At 43.7% G+C, this 19,883-nt stretch overlaps 2 protein-coding genes across 3 annotated transcripts in view; both read left to right on the top strand.

The window, feature by feature from the left end:
- man1a1 (mannosidase, alpha, class 1A, member 1) overlaps positions 1-4,908 on the top strand; it is a 76,111-nt gene extending 71,203 nt beyond the window's left edge. Inside the window, exons 10-14 of the mRNA XM_019882751.1 lie at positions 2-117; positions 1,017-1,236; positions 1,319-1,491; positions 2,157-2,272; positions 2,759-4,908. Of these exons, the coding sequence (XP_019738310.1) occupies positions 2-117; positions 1,017-1,236; positions 1,319-1,491; positions 2,157-2,272; positions 2,759-2,885 (752 nt within the window). The 3' untranslated portion in view covers positions 2,886-4,908. The remainder of the gene's footprint in view (position 1; positions 118-1,016; positions 1,237-1,318; positions 1,492-2,156; positions 2,273-2,758) is intronic.
- A 4,552-nt stretch (positions 4,909-9,460) lies between these two features.
- Positions 9,461-19,883, top strand: part of fam184ab (family with sequence similarity 184 member Ab) — a 30,827-nt gene continuing 20,404 nt past the window's right edge. Inside the window, exons 1-7 of one of the 2 annotated variants that reach the window (XM_019882747.1) lie at positions 9,461-10,239; positions 17,272-17,391; positions 18,541-18,699; positions 18,783-19,022; positions 19,094-19,177; positions 19,255-19,506; positions 19,714-19,846. In XM_019882747.1, coding sequence (XP_019738306.1) covers positions 10,069-10,239; positions 17,272-17,391; positions 18,541-18,699; positions 18,783-19,022; positions 19,094-19,177; positions 19,255-19,506; positions 19,714-19,846 — 1,159 coding nt within the window. In that variant the 5' untranslated portion in view covers positions 9,461-10,068. The remainder of the gene's footprint in view (positions 10,240-17,271; positions 17,392-18,540; positions 18,700-18,782; positions 19,023-19,093; positions 19,178-19,254; positions 19,507-19,713; positions 19,847-19,883) is intronic. The other variant, XM_019882748.1, reaches the window with a different exon arrangement.

The following is a 19,883-nucleotide window of genomic DNA, read 5'->3' as shown; positions in this document are numbered from 1 at the left end:
GATCATGTGTCTGTGGGCGGACTGGGCGACAGCTTTTACGAGTACCTGCTCAAAGCCTGGCTCATGTCTGACAAAACGGACGATGAGGCCAAGAAGATGTATTATGACGCCCTGCAGGTAACGCGCGCGCGCGCGCACACACACACACACACACACACACACACACACACACACACACACACACACACACAAACCAAACACTCGCTCACACACAAACCAAACACTCGCTCACACACAGACATGTTTCTTGTGTATAGTTTCACATTTTTCGACTTTGTGTGGAATCCTAATGTCCACTAAGCCTGGCCCTGGTGCAAAACATCCAGTTGGGAAGACACGCCCTCACACACGCGTCACTCCCTCTTACTTTCTTCACACACTCCGTGCGGCTGAGTGATTGTGAGTTACTTTAGTCCTGATGTCGCCTCGGTCCATGCGGTGATGCATTGTGGGAGTCGGAGCAGATGGCGGGATGCTTACGTAGCGTAGCCTAGCGCATCTGAACCCACCCCGCACAAGCCCGATCAGACTCATCTGCTCACACTCAAACGTGCACGTTGTCATCGCGGCATCTTGAACGCAACATTAATCTTGAGGAGATACTTTACCCGTAATCCCCCTTGATCCCATGGATTAAAAGTGATTTATTTGTTGAGAGGAGACGCCACAAAGTGGATCAGGCGTCTTTCTTGAATTGGCTCTTCTTAAAGGGCCAGTGCACACACAGTCGTAAACTTGGTCGGTTTTCTGAATCACTTCTTCAAACCAAAACGTCCTGTATCTTTTTTTTTTTTGGCATGGCTGCTGCTTACTTTTTTTGTGGGTCTGCTCATGATTGAAATGTCTCCCAAATATCATACTGCAAAGTGAAACTGGCTTGATCGGCTGAATTGTACAACTCAATTTATGCAAGTTTAAGGTGAATGACAAAAACTGGCCTTCCCCATCCGTCTAGAATATGAATTTAGAAATTAGAAAAAAAAATCTTGCAAATTTTCTAAATTCCTTCTTTGCAGGCCATCGAGAGCAGCCTAATGAGGAAGTCGAGCGGAGGCTTGACGTACATCGCCGAGTGGAAGGGGGGCCTTCTGGAACATAAGATGGGTCACCTGACTTGTTTCGCCGGCGGCATGGTGGCGCTCGGTGCCGACGGGGCGCCCGACGACAAGACAGGCCACCAGATGGAGCAAGCGGCCGAGATCGCCAGAACCTGTCACGAGTCCTACTCCAGAACCGGTAATAGAGAACCAACCACTTCATGTCCAAGAGTGACATTTCCATCCTCAAGGTTCTATGATTTGTTTTTGTTTTTTTTAAGCTTTGAAGCTGGGCCCAGAGGCGTTCCGTTTCGATGGCGGCGTGGAGGCCATCGCCACGCGCCAAAATGAGAAGTACTTCATCCTGCGGCCCGAAGTCATCGAGACCTACATGTACATGTGGAGGTTCACCCACGACCCAAAGTACAGGGAGTGGGGCTGGGAAGCCGTCATGGTAATGGAACTTTTGCATCAATACCATTCTCACAGGAAGAATAAAAATCCCGCAAGTAGTGACTAGGGCTTTTTGAAAATAAATAAATTAAAAAAAAAAAAAAAAACAAGATCACACATTCGCATGTTTCTCATGTTAGAGGTTTCGGAGAGAAAGTCAGAGAGGCCAGACTATGATGGTTTGGACATGTCCAGAGGAGAGAGAGTGAATATATTGGGAGAAGGATGCTGAGTCTTAACCCTAACCCTAACTGCCAGGCAGGAGGCCAAGAGGAAGACCGAAGAGGAAGTACATATATGGATGTAGTGAAAGAGGACACGAAGGTAGCTGGGGTGAGAGAAGAGGGTGAACAAAACAGAGTTAGATGGAAGCAACTGATTCGCTGTGGCGACCCTGAAAGGTGAAAAGCCAAAAGGAAAAGAAGACACGGTTTTGTTCATCATAATTCAGTGGGCATTGTGCTACCTCCAGCTGGTGTGCACACCTTTGCCACCAGGGGGCAGTGTAATACCTAGCCAACTTTCAACAACAAAAAAAAGCCTGGATTTGAACCCTCAACCTCTGAACTGTGATACTGATGTGCTAATGACTACACAAGCTTCTTTAAAAACAAATACAAATTCTCACATGCCCCGATAGTGACCTTTGAACCCGCTGTCCCACAGGCTTTGGAGCAGCACTGTAAGGTCGAGGGAGGCTACAGCGGCATCCGAGACGTCTACGGGTCCACGCCGAACCACGACGACGTGCAGCAGAGCTTCTTCCTGGCTGAGACGCTCAAGTAAGACGCAGAAGAAAACAAGCATTTGTTTCTTTTTTTTTTTCGCAATTAGAAGCCATAGAATCCTCCAAAACGTCCGAAATGGTTATATTAAATAAGTGATCCAAAATGGGACATCAAAAAAACCTGAAAGTGACATTGCCCTAAAAGTGTTAAATATTGCAATGGCTCGCAAGATGAGCCCATATCTCAAATTTAACAAAGGTGACCAGGAACATTCGATACTCTTCTTGGTCTGTCCTTTGTGTTTTATTTTTACACATTTGTAACATTCTTAAAGTAGCGAGAGAACAAATATTACGCCATTTAATTTTGGGGGATCCATGCAGCATTTTTTTGGCGGGGTGGAGCAATGAAGTGTGAAAATAGCTTAAATATATTTGAGTACTGTATGGATATTGTGACAGTTAAAAATGACTTTGATGAGATACATGCTTAACAATCGTTACACATCCATAACCGGTTATGCTGACGCTGCTTCCCCAGGTATCTGTATTTGCTATTCTCCGACGACGGCCAAGTCTCTTTGGAGCACTGGGTGTTCAACACGGAGGCTCACCCCTTGCCCGTCATTAGGAAGGAGCCACCAGAGCAGACCAACGAGGTGGAGTAGCAACGACTTTGGGGAACCTTGTACAACCCCTCTAAGGTTTGAATTTCTGCCGTCTGGAAGATGACTTTTTTTGACACTTCATTTAACTGGATCGGAGCAGACTCTCGTCTTTTGCGTCTTCTCTTGGGTGTTTTTTTTTTTTTTTTTAAATACTCAGATGTGGTCCTGTTGTTTTTCCTGGCTTCCACGATGACCTTTTACATAGAGCGTTGAAAGGCCAGGATTTTTTTCGGACACCGTTTTAAGTGTGACGAAGATGGACGACATCCCTGTGCCACGTCGTCATTGACAGGAAAAGACTAATTTGGCCTTCAAGAGACAGAGACAAGATGTTTCCACTCGCTACTCAGTGGCATCACTTTCTGTGATCGTGTTTACAAGACGCAGTCGTCATCGTTTCAGCTTTTGTGTGTTTGAAAGCTTTGACTTCATCAGTTTCGATCCAACAGTGTAGCATTGGAAGGCACTTCAAAAGCTGAAAGAAAAACTTTGGAGGGTGGGTGGGGCGGGGGGTCTTTTTGTCCTCACACGAAAGCATGTCGATGAAATAATCGCACATCAGAACAGCTCTCACCCAGACCTTTAATTCGAGATATGACTTGATGCTAACAATGTAGCTTTGTGAGGCTAGTACTAGCACAGCATGAGGTTTGCCTCCAAACATTCTGCCTTTACAAGGGATACAAATGCCATTTTCTTTTGGGATTGTCAAGGGTTTGATAAAACTCACATTTAGTGAAAGAGAGGCCCTAAAATGAGCTTCCACCACGAACATGTTTGTAAAGGCAGAACTATTTTACTGGGACCTTTTGAGCAGCTGTTCCTACTGTTATGACCACACGTGGAGGTGACCGCTCGAGAAGACGTCGACTAGTCTTTGGACCTCTGTTGTTGTTTTTTATCACGTTCCATTGTTTTTTTGTTTTTTTTTAAGTGGGAAGCAAGCAGCTAACCGTCCAAATTGTTGATTTTGATGTTTTTCTTCAGCTACAGCATGAGAAAGGCTGTCGTCCCCCGTTCAAGTCATCGTCGCGTCGTTCTAGTTGTCGGCGGCGACTCTGTGCTTTTTGATGGATGCTTGTTGGGTCGGGAACCCGTGTCCCCGTAACCCCTCGCTCAAAAGCCACTCTTCATCTTGTGCCTTCGCTCCCAGGCTGCTCGCACAAACGAAACCAGGCGAGAAGAATGAACAACGTAGCTTTAAGATTGACAGGGGGCAGTGAGCTGGTGTTTATCGCGTTGAATACGGTATGTTCCAGACCCACGAACAGTTCAAGGCTGCAACATAGAGACCATATCATTAAAAAAAAAAAAAAGTTATTGTATCTAAACTTTAAACACAAAGTTTAAACAACTACCAGTTCATCTTACGCAAGTCAGCTAGCTTAATGCTAACATATTCAGTGGTGCCTTGAGATGCAAGTTGAATTTTTTTCCATGACCGTGCTTGTATATGAAAACGTCTTTCCCTATTAAATTGAAGGGAAATGCACTTCATCTATTCCAGCAACCCACCCCCAAAAGAACTCCCAAATTGTTTTTTAAAGATGTTTTATAATGATAAACATTGCGCTCAAACGTAACATTGAGTATGAAACCACAGTAAAAACATCTGCTCGCTACATAACCTTCAAACACGGAAAGTGAGCACAAAACATGGCTGTACCTAATGTTTTGTCCATGCTGTTTTTTCTTGTAGTTATTTTTATTTTTTATTGATGGGGGGGCAAAAACTGCATTAGTGCCACTAGCTGATAATCGTCCTTTGCCACGGTGGAGATCTTAAGCGCATGTGTATCTTTTTTTCTATTTCTTCTATCCCAAGACAAAGAATTGTCTAATTGACAACTCATGTCTTGGAAACTTGTAAGTCAAGGCACTCGTATCTCAGGGCAGCACTAAATGGGAAACTTAGCATAGCTATTTTGGTAATTATAACCCTTCACACAACACACGGAGCAGTAACACATGTAAGTGAAGCCCTGGAAAACTCAGAACACCCAAATAAAATGTATTAATGGCATTCGTGTTTATTTTAATAAGTTTCTGCAAATAGCTACTTTAAATGAAAGGAACTCTAAATTCAACCTTTCAAGGCCTTAAACGAGGTGGCAATGGCGAACCGCGATAGAGCTGGTTTCACTGAACCAGAACAGGCGCACTCAAAGTGATTAGTTGGTTTTTATTGCCCCCTGCTGGTGAACATAAGTATTTCCCTTCACTGGATAAACTGCTGGCTGAGTTTCCTGTACTACACTGACACCTAGTGGTGCGGCGCCTCACTTACGACTTGCTTCAGACTGTCACTTAACTGTATTGCTGGACGTATTTTGGGGGAGGGGGCTTCGGTTCCCAAATCCGCACACTCACTCTGCAGTCCGAATGAACTTCCCGATTTCATCCACTTGACGTTGGCATGTATTTTCTGTACAGCACTGACACCCAGTGGACGGATGGCTCCATAGCAGCCAATTTCAGACAGATTTGAGTAAACAGTATTCAAGGTAACATTTGTTACAGGTATGGTCTATTTTTGTTTTGATTTCCGACTCACAGTTGATTTGATCACATTGGCAGTCTTCACATTTGGTCCAGTCAACATACAACAAAGTGATCATTTGAAAGTGGACAATTAATCGAGGACAATTAATTTGTGATTGTTTTTGATTGTCATGTTTGATTGTGTTAATTTATTATTATTATTATTGTTACTGTGTACGTTTTTTTCGGGGAAAGGTGAGAGTGGCGAAGAAGAATCAAGTTGGGTGGAACAAAAACAGCAAAGAGAAAAATGACATGGCAGGACAATGTGTGTGAATGTACCAGCCAATGTGAAGTGAATTCAGTTTCACACCCTTTTTTTGTTTTTGTTTGTTCGTTTTGGGGCTTTTTCTCTGTTTTGTTATTTTAAGACTTTTTATTATTTTGGGTCATTTTTGTTGTTTCAGAAATGTGGTTCTTTTTGGTCTTTTCTGCCTTGTAACTTTTTATTTTCATGTTTTATTTTTGTCTTTAATTTTTTTTCATGTATTAGGTTATTTTTGTCCATTTTTGTGTGCGTGTGTGTGTGTGTGTGTGTGTGTGTGTGTGTGTGTGTGTGTGTGTGTGTGTGTGTCCATTTTAGTTGTATTTTGGTTTTTATGTTCCATTTTTTTGTTTGTTTTTTTTAGTCCCGTTTTTGTGTATTCTGTTTGTCCGTTGCTCAGCTTATCATTCCTCTTTGTTAATTTTTATTTCCAGCCCTTTTTATTTTGATGTTTTTTTCTACATTTTGGGGGATTCCTGTCTGTTTTTAATTTGTTTTGTTTTTACTTTTTCATTTTTTGTCATCATGGGGATAACTGATGACACTTTGTTGTCTTCCTGCTTTTATTTTTCTCTTTCTCAGGTTTCTTTCCTCAGAACTTTCTCACCCCCTCCAACCCCTTCGTAACCCAAATGTCATAAAATCATAATTTATGGCCCTATGTCCATAAAGTAACAAGAAAAAACTATTATGACAAACATGCTGGGAGAATCGACATTTTCAACTGGAATTTAGGTTTCCTTTTGTTTGATTTTGTTTGTAGCGTTGCTAACTTTACTCCAAATAAGGTTTCAAGACAGGGTTAGGGTTTCAAAGTAAGGTTTCAGGGCAGGATTGGGGTTTTAAAACTGTTTTAAATCGAAGTCTCAAAACTGGATTATGTCTTCAAATTACAGTTTTCATCATGAATTAGGGTTTCAAGACAGGCATATGTTTTCGAATTTTGGTTCCAAATAAGGATTTTTGAGCCATGTGTAAGGTTTCTAGACAGGGTTGGGTTTTAAAACTGCGATAGAATTTCAAGACCGGAAGACGGGGAAAGTGTTTTAAGACTGGGATAGGGTTTACGATTAGGGTTTCAAGACAGAAGTAAGGTTTCAATTGGGATTTTGTCCAAGACAGGAGAAAATTTGTGTGTGTTTCCAGTTGCTAATTTCACCATGCGATTTTCAACATTTGAAGTCATTAGAATTGTTTGTCACATAACGTTGGAATTTGTTCACGTTGACTTGCGTCATCGGCAAAATGAGGAAACCTTCAGCATTTTTGTTTGCGGGTGGCGTGAAACAAATGACGTTTGACTTTTTATGCTCTAAACGATAAAATCAAGTTTACAATTAAGTGATCGAGACAAATGTGCACTTTTAGATTTTTTCGGAAAAGGCGCGTCCAAAATATTTGACGTCTTTTGTTTAAATTGTGTTCGACGAGCGACTCGTATCGTGTTTAATATTCGGAATCTGTGACAGCAATCTCGGGATGTGAACATTAGCAGAGAATCATTCTATTTTTTGGGGGGTGTGTTGATGCAATATTTTCATTTGTTGATTTATTTCGTATGTTTGATTTAGTGGCGCGCTGGCACTCGTATATACTGGACAGTACGAGGCTCACAATGTTTTGAATCAATTCGATAATTTCGAGAATCACTGGCTTCATTTGAGGAGCAAATTTCTAAATTTGAGGAGTATATATATATATTTTTTTTTTTTGGTGGGGGGGCGCAATTCCTGTTTTTCATGGTCGTTAATAACGTAGTTTCCAATATTTGTGTGACCGATCGCGAGCTGGCCGAGTCCCACTTCCGCGCGAATGACGAGGTTTTTCTGTGCTCATTTGTGTAATGTGACCTTCTCACCACCCGGTGGCAGTAGGGGAGCGCAAGATGAGGAACCACAAGGTTTTCTTTTTTTGTTCACTTTCGTTCTTTGCAGATTTTGTGAACTGGTTTGCCCATTAGGGTTTCAAGACAGCGGGACGGTCTTTAAAAACAGGGTTAAGGTTTAAAACCTCTGTTAAAGTTTCAAGACGGGGAATTTAGGGTTTTAAATGTACGGTTGCAAGACATGGTTTGGGTTTCAATACGGCGAATTTAGGGGTTTAAACCGAAATTTAGGGTTCCCGTTATGGTTGGGGTTTAAACTTTGAGACTGTGTTCGGGTTTCAAGCAAGGGTTCAACTTTCAAATTAGGGTAAATGAGAGGTGGGCTTCTACATGTAGGGTTTCACACCTTGTTCCAAAACGGTAAGTTTCGGGTTTTGTTGGCATATGCATGAAGAAGCAGATGTACACTTTTATTTTTTTCCTGTTCATTAGCCCTGACCTGAAATTCATGTGGCCGTCAAAATTAGAAATTTCAAAACATCGCTTGAAAAAGTTGTAGCATCAGTCTTGTTGCGTACTTTTTGTTTGTTTGTTTGTTTGTTTATCCAACATTCTAACACGCTGACATGACTTTTGTTTTCTGCATGCCAGACGGACCCATGCACGTAGCGACTTAGTGAAATATTCCATTTGAAGCCGAAAAGTATTTTTGTTGTCTGTCGGCATTTTTATTGGCAAAATATCCCATTTACAAAGGTCCCCTGTTGTTCGCAGTCGGGGACATGGACTCGGCAAAAAATTGTGTATGATTGACGGCCAGTATAAATGTATTTGAAGGGGATGTCATGAAGACATTCACTACGAGGTGGGGAGGATAAAGAATACATACCTGTGAGTGTTGTCATGTTGCCTTTCTAAATGTGTTCAATTAGCCGTTGTATTAATGGACCGAAATACATTAGCGGCTGAGACTGAGCAAAAATTCAAATTGACTGGAAGTGGCGTTACTGATTCTAATGCTAACATTTTTGGTGCCTTTTTTCCCCTGACAAGAAATGAGTTTCAAAGAGAGAGGCTGCAACATCAACAGGAGCGAGCATCTCCCAGCATGCTTCACGGCGTCAGAGCTTGATTTATTCGCTGATAGGTAGCGACATCACCGCATTTCCCTTGGCGACACACACACACACACACACACAATTGTAACAAGCGCTGTGTTGTGACAGGCACGCCATCAGGCAACAAAAAGTGAGCGATGTCGTTACGATGCACGCCATGTGAAGACCTAACACCTTCTCCTTCGGGTTCTTCTGTTAGTTCTTCAGTTGTGACACGCTCCCGCGCTGTTTATGAATAAGCAGTGAGATCTTCCCTCTGATGATCTTTTGAGAAAAGGTCTGATATTTCTGGACCAGAAAGTCTGTGTGCTAAGTAAAGTAATGGCGTGCTTGTCTTGAAAATGTTTTATGTGCTTCTGGGATGTGACATGGATGTTGATGCATTTTGCTGCACCTTGGTCCTGTCGATGACAAACTTTTAAAACGTGACAGTGGGGAAAGACGTGCCCGAAAAAACAAAACAAAACAAAAAAAAAAAAACATTTAAATGCATTGCGTTTAGAATAAAAGGAATAAATAATTGAAATATTGAATACATTCTAAACGTATTTAACCAAACAAAAAAAAAAACAATTTAAATGCATTGCGTTTAGAATAAAAAGAATAAGTAATTGAAATATTGAATACATTCTAAACGTTTTTTAAAATGTAAGCTGGTAATTGTTTTAATGAGTTAACAAAAGGCGGGAAAACATATTGTATGGTCTTTCTAGCTACTGTTTTATTTTGCTCATCAATAAAATAATTTACTTCTCTAAAAATGTTATCGTCATCACCAATATGGCTCGTTTGTGCTTGGGGAGGAGTTTCGGTTCCATTGACACTCATTTGTGTAATTGTCCGTGAACGCATCGCCGCTTGTCCCACTGCCCCTGAACGCAGTACAGACTGTTGAGGTGATCCATGGCAACAGGGGCGCACCAGCAGCCGAGCTCCGGAGGCTGACGGGGAAGCTGAGGTTGCGGGTGGGCTGCCGCTGCGTCCGTTCGTCCCTCCGGCGTACACGTCTCCGACCCGCCAGTCTCGCGCGTGCCCAAACGCACCTCCATGTAACCGCGGAGCAGTGAGGGGAGGACCAATCCGGCGCGACGGCTCCTCATTTGGGCTCCAAGGTGACCGACCGGGGAGGTGGGGAGCCAGACGGCAGCCTGACTTGCGCTGCACGTCAGCGGCAGGTGAAGCCGGCCGTACCCCGACCTCGGGGCGCTCGCGGCGGCGTCGTTCATGATGCCCGCCACTGACATCTCCGGAGCTTAAAATTCTGCTCGTCACTTTTTTTTTTTCCGCGTCAAGACCAGAAGCAAAATGGGACATTTTTTAAACAGCTTGCTGCGTCATGTTTTTAGCCAGGTTTGTGTAAAAAATAAGTCTTCTTTTTTTTTTTAATTATTAAAGACCACATCCCCATCAAGCATTTGAAGCATCATCGTGAAGATGGCGACTGGGTCGGGATGGCAGCAGTATTACTGCCCTGCCGGTCAGGGGAAATACACTTCATCGTCAACGTCGTCCACGTCCACAACCTCCTTCCAGTCCGGCCTGGCCATGGAATATACCCAAGACCTGCACTTAAAAATGAGCAAGAAGATCGCCCAGCTGACCAAGGTAAGGCACAGATGTGTGGAGGCCTTTTTGCATCCCCGAGTAGCGATGCCACACCGCTGCTTTCAACTCTTCGCCCAGACTCCGTTCAGAAGTGTGCAAATATTAGGTTTGCACCCTCGGCGTTGTGGATTTCTCATAGATAACACAATAATTCGCATTTACCTCGAATTCGTACAGTCCTCAAATTAAATCGGAGTTGGTAACGTAAATTTGCATCGGTGGCACCGTGTGCTTAACTGAGTTTTAAACACGAGAACGCGTCCGATTTTAGCCAAGTGCTCATCAATTTTGATTGTTTTATTGAATGCACGCTGAATTTGAGAGCAGCCTCACGTGTTGCTGTCAACGCCGCCAAACGGCACATGTGCATGCACGAACGCCTTGGGGGCAAACAATCCTTAAATTAGGCGATTCTTAAAGGAAGTATGGTGTTGGCATTCTGTCGCTCCAGAGTGAGCGATGTGTGCTGCCCGAAGGTGAAAACGTTTTGTCGGGATGCTGCATCCATCAGCGAGTCACATGCATGGTCATTAGCCACAACATTACACATCACATCAGTCACTAATCAGACATAGCAACAATCGGTTGACATTTTCTTGCATGTTCATTTTGATATTTTGGAAGCAGAGGCGGCAACTTTGCTCGTGGGATGAAGTCTGTCAAATGTAACCGATTTTTCACATTTAACAGCAATCAAAATAACAATATCCTTCTTTCATCATGAAATTTGACAATTATTCCTAACAAAAACATACACACAAATATGTGAACTGTCTATTACCACCACATTTTCATGTTTCTGAAGAAATATGTATTTGAACGGTCACGGGGAAATTGTCAAACAGTCAAGTCATCTTTCCCCATTGAAATGAATGCCAATGCCATTAATCTGTTCCGCCTCACCAAAAAACGTTTTGCAATGTGTAGTAAAATTGAAGCCTGCATAATATGGTCACTGATAAAAAATAAATAAATAAAAAAAAAACACTGACTAGTTAAAATGTAAAACATTAAAATAATTACACTGCGCATTTTGATTAATTCATTGCAACTCCTTCTGCATGTCACTCTTTGTTTGATGTTAAGTTTGACAGTAAACTAAATAGCAGCTCAACTTTTAATCGCTGCAAGGACTGCATGTTCATTCCGGTTAGGGGGCTGTATGTGTATGTATATATTATGTGTATATGGATAATGTGTATATTTGAGTGGATTTGTATTTGCTCATGATCCAATGCCCTTTATCTATTTCCTATGCTATATTGAACAGCTTAGCTTTTTTTTGGGGCTTTTTTTTATAGCAATGAGCTGTTTAAGCACACAGCCAAGTAAATACAAGTGCTCTGAGCTTGTATAATGCAAGCAGCCAATATTTCACGCCTCTGCTTACTGACTCTAACCTTTCAAGGTTAGTCCAAAACCTCCAGCCTTGCCTTGGGGGAGGTCTGGGCTTTGATCCCCAACAACAAATGACAAGTTACTTGGCAGGTTGGAACTCACGGAGGATTTGAGTGTGTCATTATAAAGCCGGGGGTCTGGCGGCGTCTCACACGTTCACACACGCTTGCTGTTGGAGGCACAGGACACACTTAAATCGGAATAGCGGAGGCTGCCAGACCAGGTGGCGTCGTTGAAATTTGAATGCAGTGCTTTTAAAATGTAAAAAAACAATCAACATTGAGTAAACAAGGTGGAAGGAAAACATTTATCATTGGTTTTCTGTTGCGTTAGCAAAACCGGTGCATTCTGAATGTGAGTCACCAAGTATGCCGACCGTATTCTTGCGTCTCATCCTTCCCTATTTCCCCTCGAAGAGGCAGACGTATGAGAACAAGTAAATGCGCCCCCTAATGGCTGTGATTAATATAGCATTTGCTATCAGCACATTCTGATTGGATGCACAGTGCTGGTTTGAGATTACTTTATTAAGGATCAAATACAAAATCCGTAATATACATTTGACTTAAAAATATGTTTCTTAATTAAAATGTACTTAGTCATAATCCAAAAAAAGATAATTAGTGGGCTTATTTCATTACTGGGAAAATGAATTTGTGAATACGGAATGAGCACATTTGGAATCACGTGGACAGATTGGGAAGGTGATGGAATGGTATAGAAATATATTGAATGTTATCGAAGGATGTGGAATGCTATGGGTGAAAAATGTGGAATTTTGGTATTTGGGGAATTTTTGGTTGAAAATCGTTCCCAAGGTGAATTGAATGAGTTGAAGATTTTTAAATTTGAATGATGTGAATATGTCATTGGGAATGAATGGGGATTTTTTTTTGGCGGGGGGGGGGGTGTGACAAATGTGGAATTGTGGGAAAAAATGAGATTTTGAAATGAGGAAAATTTATAGCCCGCATGGTGTAAATTTTTGGCTGACCCCATACACCCCCAAAGAGCAGGAAGTGATGTCACAACTGTCCAAAGGCAACCGCATATTTCGGCCCTCCCCGCATTTCCATTGCGCCGGCTTTCTAATCTCTATAAAACACCATTCTGGGAGAATGAAAAGCCAGAGGAGATTACGGCTTGAGTGTCTACCTGTGCGTTTGTGTGTGTGTGTGTTGAATTTTATTAACCTCTGCAGGAAGGATCTCCTTCTTCGCTCATTGTCACAATTCTTTGTCAGATTTCATTAAGATACTGCCGCTGTGCACGTGCTTTGGCACGCACATGGATGCTGAAACGCGCCGCTCACATTGAGTGGCGAGCATGATTTGATGGGTCATTGTAGCATCTCTTTCTTTTGATTGGCTAACCAGAAATCAGCTCATCAGCCAACCAGACTGCAAAACATCCTTGAGCGGTTGTCTCCCCGTTACCATGGAGATGCATTCAAGTTGTACCTGAATGTCAACGGAAGCACAGAATATGGAAGAGGAGAAACTGATATTATGTCAGCGGGCTTTGCGGCCACCGCGTGAAGGATGTCACTGCAAAATGGTGGCAGAGCATGACTCAGCATTCCGTCCGGGCATTTGAAATGTCATCGATAACTTCTGCACTCCATACACGACTGTCGCTTTTGCCTTGTATTGAATTTAGCGCATAGCATAGCATTTTCACACTGTATTTAGCTCATCCGTTCCGTCAAGAAGTTGGATTTAGCATCTTTAGCATTTTCACAGCATTCATCTCAGCAGTTTAATCAAGAATGTTGAATTTATAGAGTATATGTATCGTGTACTTAGAAGTTGAATGTCTGTGTTTAGCTTAGCAGTTGAATTTAGCATGAACGTTAGCATTTTAGCCCTTTTCCTTTAGCCCAAATTAGGCGTCGTTTGAGTCTTTCTCCGCTTCATTGGCACCGCAGCGCGCTAACGAGTCCGTCAAAGTAGAATATCCAACAACAAAAGAGCGCCACAGTTTCCATGACAACATACCCCCCCAAAAGTGTTCTACTTGCTGGGAGACAAATGCTCTCAAAAGGCAACAAGCATGAAGACCGAACACGACGCTAATATGCTGAGCCTCACACGACTATCTGGAGCACGTTGCTCTAATTATCGGAAAAGTTACAGGACGTGTTACTTTTATGTACTTCTAGTTTTTGAAGTTTAAAAAAAAAAAAGTTTCCTCCAGAGGTTTCAAGTTCTTTGGGGGAAAAATTCCAGTGGCTGGAAATTCACCGCGAAATATTACAGGGACTTCGAGCCACTCCACAATTTTATTTTATTTTTCATACGCTACGTTGAGGGGCTGGCTAATTATAACCTATAGCTGAAAAAGGAAAACCTGAACGGGTGAATTTGTGATTGGCAAAAATGTTTTTAACTAAAATAGTAATACTTTTTTTTTTTTTAAGCACTTTGGCCATACGGTGACTTGTCATGTGACCCAACGCCCCCACCCGCCCGCCTCCCCTGAGAGTGCAGCAGGTTTATCTCAGGCTGACGTTTTGTTCACTGACGAAATGCAGCATATGATGACACACAAAACACGAAGGCTGCAGGCTACACGCTGCCAACGTAAACTGATGGCAGCGCTAATGGGAGTCAGCGCTCCGCGCCCTGTGTGCGCGCGCCTTCCCAAGCTGTGTGCGGTTCTTCCTCCCCGCGTTCATCGTCATCTCATTCATGCCGAGCGGCACAGTGTACCAGTGGTTGGTATGTCTGCCTCACAGTCAAAAGTTCTGTGTTCCAATCCCCAGCCTTCCACTGCCGTGCGTTTCATTTCTCGTCCACGTTTTCCAGCACGCCGCGCTGCTCTCCACGTCGAGTCGGACCTTCTCGTATTGTCATTCCCGGTGTACCTAATGTAGTGTCCGGCGGCCCTCCGTGCATAACAGCGTTTTCCTACGGGGCAGGCGGTGTATGACATCAGGCCGAGGGTGGATTAGAGATTTGTAGCTTTGAGCAGCACGCCGCTGGTGACTCATCTGACCTGATTTTGCATAGCAGCAATAGCGCAGAGGCAGAAGCAAAATCAGCCACTCGGGCAGAAAAAGGAAGAAAAAAAAACGACAACAAAGCCTATGAAACACACTTGCATGGTGGATGTGTGACCATATGCTGAATGCTCTGATGTGTTACTCGCTGCATCCACAAATGATACATGTAGAGTCTATCTCAGGCATGGTGTCAAACTCGAGGCACGGGGGCCTCATCTGGCCCATCATGTCATTTTTTTGTTGCCCGTGATCAAAAATCGTCTGTCAACTTGTATGATGCTTGCTAAAATCTGTACCAAAATGTCAAAAACCAAAAAAAAAAAAAAAAAAAAAAATCAAGCTGAAATTGTTAATAAGACTGCAAAATCAAAATTTTCGGATGTGCTCTTTTACATGGACACCCTGTTCTCGGAATGTACGGTGGTCCTAAGGGGACAAAAGACAAACATGCTTGCCAAGTGCTACATCATTGTCCAAACAGAACGCAAGTTGACTGCATGGAGCTGGAAGCAAAAAGGCTCAGGCTCAATCTCATTTGGAGTCTTTTTGACCATTCCAGGCCACCATATTTCTTGCTCACTCATTTCAGAGTGAGACAGACTGTTCCTAATTGTGGTCCTCATCGTGTCCATACGACCATGGCGGACAGGGACTCTTAAACACACCATCATGACCAAATGATCTGCTTCAGAGTTATGCTCATGTTTGTCGTATGACAATATTTTGGGTCAGTAGTTTTTGTGTTTTTTTTTTTTGTGGACTGGTTTGTTCTTTGGTTGCTTTATTGGTTTGTGGGTTGGCTTGTGCGTTTTGTTAACTGTTAACTCGGATGATTTATTTCATTTGTGGTAGTAATATAGTAAGCAACTTTGGTCTTGATTTAGCGCGTGGCTAAAGCGCCAACATGACCACCAAAATGGCCGCGGCAATGGCTTGCCACCGAACGTGTTCTTTGTCACGTATGCCTCGCTTTCACTTCGCCCGACGTCCACTTCATCAAGCACTTCCCTCCTTACGCAGGTGGCTATGTCCAGTTGCCATGGAAACCTAGTCGGATATATAGATGTGTGTGTGTGTGTGTGTGTGTGAGAGTGTGAAAGAGAAAGTATTTAACCCCCCCCACCCACCCCCCATCTTTCGCTCCCCTGCCTTACCTGTCTGTGGTGCAGGTAATTACAGTCTTCCCACTCAGTTCTAAAAATATTCCGAGCCTCTGGAGGCAGGCAGCGGGCCAAATGTTCCAGATGGACTTTTATCAGCTTTGGAAAACATCGAAAAGGAAAGAAAACTTTTGAAGTGTTGGACACTGGACAGTATTATCACGTGTTCTCACTTGAGTTTAGCAAAGGTGCTAAATATTTCTCTTGTTGGCCGAGGTGGCTATGTGTTTTTTTTTTGGGGGGGGGGCTATTTGTTGAACAGTCCGCTTTCGAATTTTGTGGCTAGGCTACTAAAACAGTATTTGTTAGCTTGGTTTACTCAAGCATAGGCCTTGTTAGTTTGGTCTTTGGTTCGATACTTGTTCGTTAGTTTGGTCTTTGACATATTTAGTGAGTTCTATCGTTCAAAGCCAAGTGAAAACATCCTGATGTCTGTATCGCTCCAGCTAATTGTGCTTGTGTGTGCGTGTGGAAGTCAAGCTAGCAGTGGCATGAAATTAGAAAGTCAAGCACACATCGTCTTGCTCCGGTAAACCCGGCCGCGGCTGCCGCTTTTCTTTTCTTCCCTCTCCCGAGCCGCTCCATTCCCAAGCGCATCCGTGCAAAGACGTGCCCACCCGCTTCCGTCTCCCTGATTAGCGAGCGCCGCTAGCGGATTAAAATGTGATCACCACGCGCAACGGTCGCAAATCTTCGGGGGGCGGGGAGTGGAAATCACCGAGCGCATACAGTGAAACTAAATTATCTTCCACAGAGCTAATAGAATTATTAACGAAAATGATTTGTCAATTTCATGTCTTTTTCGGGGGGGGGGAGACTTTTTCGTGAATTTTAATAACTTTAGTCCAATGAAAGTCTGCTAGCGAAAGGCTGACATCGAATTGAAAACACCAATGACTAACGTATGCTAAAGAAAATAAGCATAGATGGTACGATGATTATAACAGCGGCTACTCAAACGCCGCAGCAATGCTTACAAACAGAGCATCCAACAATCTGCGATGTAAGTGGGTGCAAAATTGCGGGGGTTCAACTGGATTCTGATCTACTGAATTATTGAACAACTTTTGCCTTCATCCCAACACACACTCAGCTTTCTTTCTCACGATCCGGAGCAGGGAATCTCCTCACCGTGCCATTCGGACTTGTGTGTTCCCCGGCGTTATTTCTGGGGTGGACTTAAGGGTCAAAATGATGCCGGTGGTAGCTTTTCTTTTTTTGTGATCGACGGGCTAAAAATGGCTTTGGTTCATGTTTAATTCAAGTTTTTTTTTTCCCCGGAGAACAACAGTTGCATCTGTTTCACCAATGTATTATTTTTTCCCATGAAAATATTTTCTTTTTGTTTCAGACAAAAAAGAATTAAAAAAAAAACCAAACAACTTTTGACGTTTCTATATTTTTCCCTGTTTAGTCCCAAAACAGCAATTGTACATGTGACGCCCACGTATGTCAATTCTGCTCGCGCAGGTAATCTACGCACTCAACACCAAGAACGACGAGCACGAGGCGGCCATCGCCACCCTGAAGGAGGCCCACGAGGAGGAAGTGCAGCAGATCCTCTCTGAGACCAGGGAGAAAATTTTACAGGTAGGTCCACACCTCTACATTCAAAAAGCAGATGCCATCAGAAGATCTTTACCACCATGCGCTTAGTCGGGTTGGTGATTAAGAATAGCACCTTAGCATGTTGTTTTTGTAGTATGCTTTGAGTCTCATGCAACCCCAGTTTACTTACCTGTTGGTCTGTCTGCCCACTTAGGCAACAAAAATCCTAAATTTATCACTCTCTTGACTTGTTAATTACACGTTTAATCTCACGGACTACCAGGGGTCTCTCGACCTGTTTTGTTTGCTATGGCTGCCCATTTAACTAGCAAAAATGCACATCAATTGTATGGTTACTCATTCAGTTGGACATTACAACAAACTTTTGTATGCCTTACTTCAAAAAAGGGGATTCCTGCTTGCTTACTGTTTCATTCCCTATGGCTGCTCGTTTAGGCAGCAAACAACCCGATTTCATTTTGCCCTCTGCTTTGGTGCCTTCATTGCTTCCAGTCATACCGGTAGCAGGACACAACACTTTTTTTTAATTGAAAAAAAGATGTACGTTTGAGAAGTGAATGAATTTATGTCCTCTTTCATTTTCACACTTTGGCAGCCCGTTAAGGCAATCATGAGATGCAAGTCATTGCAATATGCATCCATTGATTCAAAACGTAGCCCTACGCAACACAGCCTTTTTGATACAAAGATGTTAAATCGAGCAATGAATCGGTGAGATCCCTGTTTCCATCCCTGTGGCTGCCCATCTAGGCAGAAATCAGCTCGAATTCATATCATAACAAAGCCTTTGCTTCAAGACGCAACCTTACGCAACACAGACTTACTGATACAAACATGTTAGATTGAGCAATGAATCGGTGAGATTCCTGTTTCCATCCCTGTGGCTGCCCATCTAGGCAGAAAACAGCTAGAATTCAGAGCATGGCGCAGGCATTGCTCCAAGACGCAGCCCTACGCAACACAGACTTACTGATACAAACATGTTAGATTGAGCAATGAATCGGTTGAATACCTGTTTCTATCCCTTTGGGCACCCGTTTAGGCAGCAAACGGCCTGCTGCTCCAATCCAAATCCATTATGCCTCCCCTGCATTTTGAACAAATGGTCAAGGGGTTTGTTTCCAGTTCAAAATATTGTTTCTTCATTGTTTTATTGTATCCCCGCTGCAGTACAAGAGCAAGATCAGCGACGAGATGGACTTAAAGAGACGCATCCAGTCCCTGGAGGAGTCCATGGAGTTGCATGAGCGGATGAAGAGGCAGGCGCTGGCCGAGTTTGATAACTACCGGCAGAGGGTGGAGGACCTGCAGCTGTGCACCGAGGCTCAGGTAGCTCCAGTAGTCGGGAATATTTCCAAGCCTGCCTCCGCTTCTCCTCACTCGAGACGTTTACTTGTGACTTTGGCTCTCAGCACACTCAACGGGTGGTGTCCATGTCGCGCGAGGTGGAGGACATGCGACGCTCCTTCGAGGAGAAGCTGCGTACCTTCGGCCAGGCGCAGGCGCAGTTTGAGCAAGAGAAGAAGGTGGCGCTAGAGGAGCTGAAGGGCCAACACCGGCAGGAGGTCCAGGAGCTGCTCCGCAGCCACCAGAGCCACAATGCCAACTACAGCAAAGACCAAGAGAAGCTGGGCCAGCTCCACAAAGCCGAGGTACGCTGCAAAAACTCAAATCTAAGCGGGAGGAGGGACCTCAGACGCTGATTCTGTTTTGGTTGTTTCAGGTGGATTCTCTGACGGAGCGAGTGGAAGAACTCAAGCAGGACAAGAAGAGACTGGTGGAAGAGTATGAGGCCAAACTGAGCAAGGTACCGACCGGTGTGACCTTTCTGAGACCTCAAATGTGTTTTACGATCATTACAGTTTTTTTATTTTTTTTCCCAAGGCTCAAGCCTTCTACGAACGTGAACTAGAGGCCATGAAGCGGACTCAGCAGCTGACGGCCGACAACCTCTTGGCGTGGAAGCGCACCGAGGCCGAGCTGCGCCGCGAATTTCAGACGCAGGAGGCGGCATTGCAGAAGACTCTGGGCAAGCTCCGGACCGAGTTGGCCCGCGTCACGGATGAGGCGCGCGAAAACCGCGAGCGCTCGCACAAGCTGCAGGCCTCGCTCGCCACCTCCGAGAACGCCGTCAAGGTGAGGACGGCAGTATGATCATGCTTTTATTCAACGTCATTAAAGTTGATACAGAAATGATGCCTGAAAAAAAACGAATTAAATAAAATATGTAAGTAAAAAAAAAAAAAAAAAAAAAATCACAAATATTAATTTAATAGTTATTAGACTTGTTATAGAAGTGTAAGGGGGATTCATTCAAACGTGTGCGCACGGCCGCTTCCTCAGGAGCTGAGCAAGCAGCTGGAAGAGGTGACGCAGAATTCCGAGATCGTGGAAATCCGCCAAAAGGAGGCCGAGTGCGAGCTGGAGGCGGCCCGGGATCGAGTTCAGCAGCAGGCCACCGAGATCCTCCTCAAAGTGCCCCCCCCCCCCCCCCCAAAAAAAAAAAAAAAAAA

This window comes from Hippocampus comes, unplaced genomic scaffold (assembly GCF_001891065.2).
Source record: "Hippocampus comes isolate QL1 unplaced genomic scaffold, H_comes_QL1_v1.1 scaffold5, whole genome shotgun sequence".
NCBI lineage: Eukaryota > Metazoa > Chordata > Actinopteri > Syngnathiformes > Syngnathidae > Hippocampus > Hippocampus comes.
Note: the sequence above shows the minus strand (reverse complement) of the source record. Positions and strands in the feature narration are given on the sequence as shown.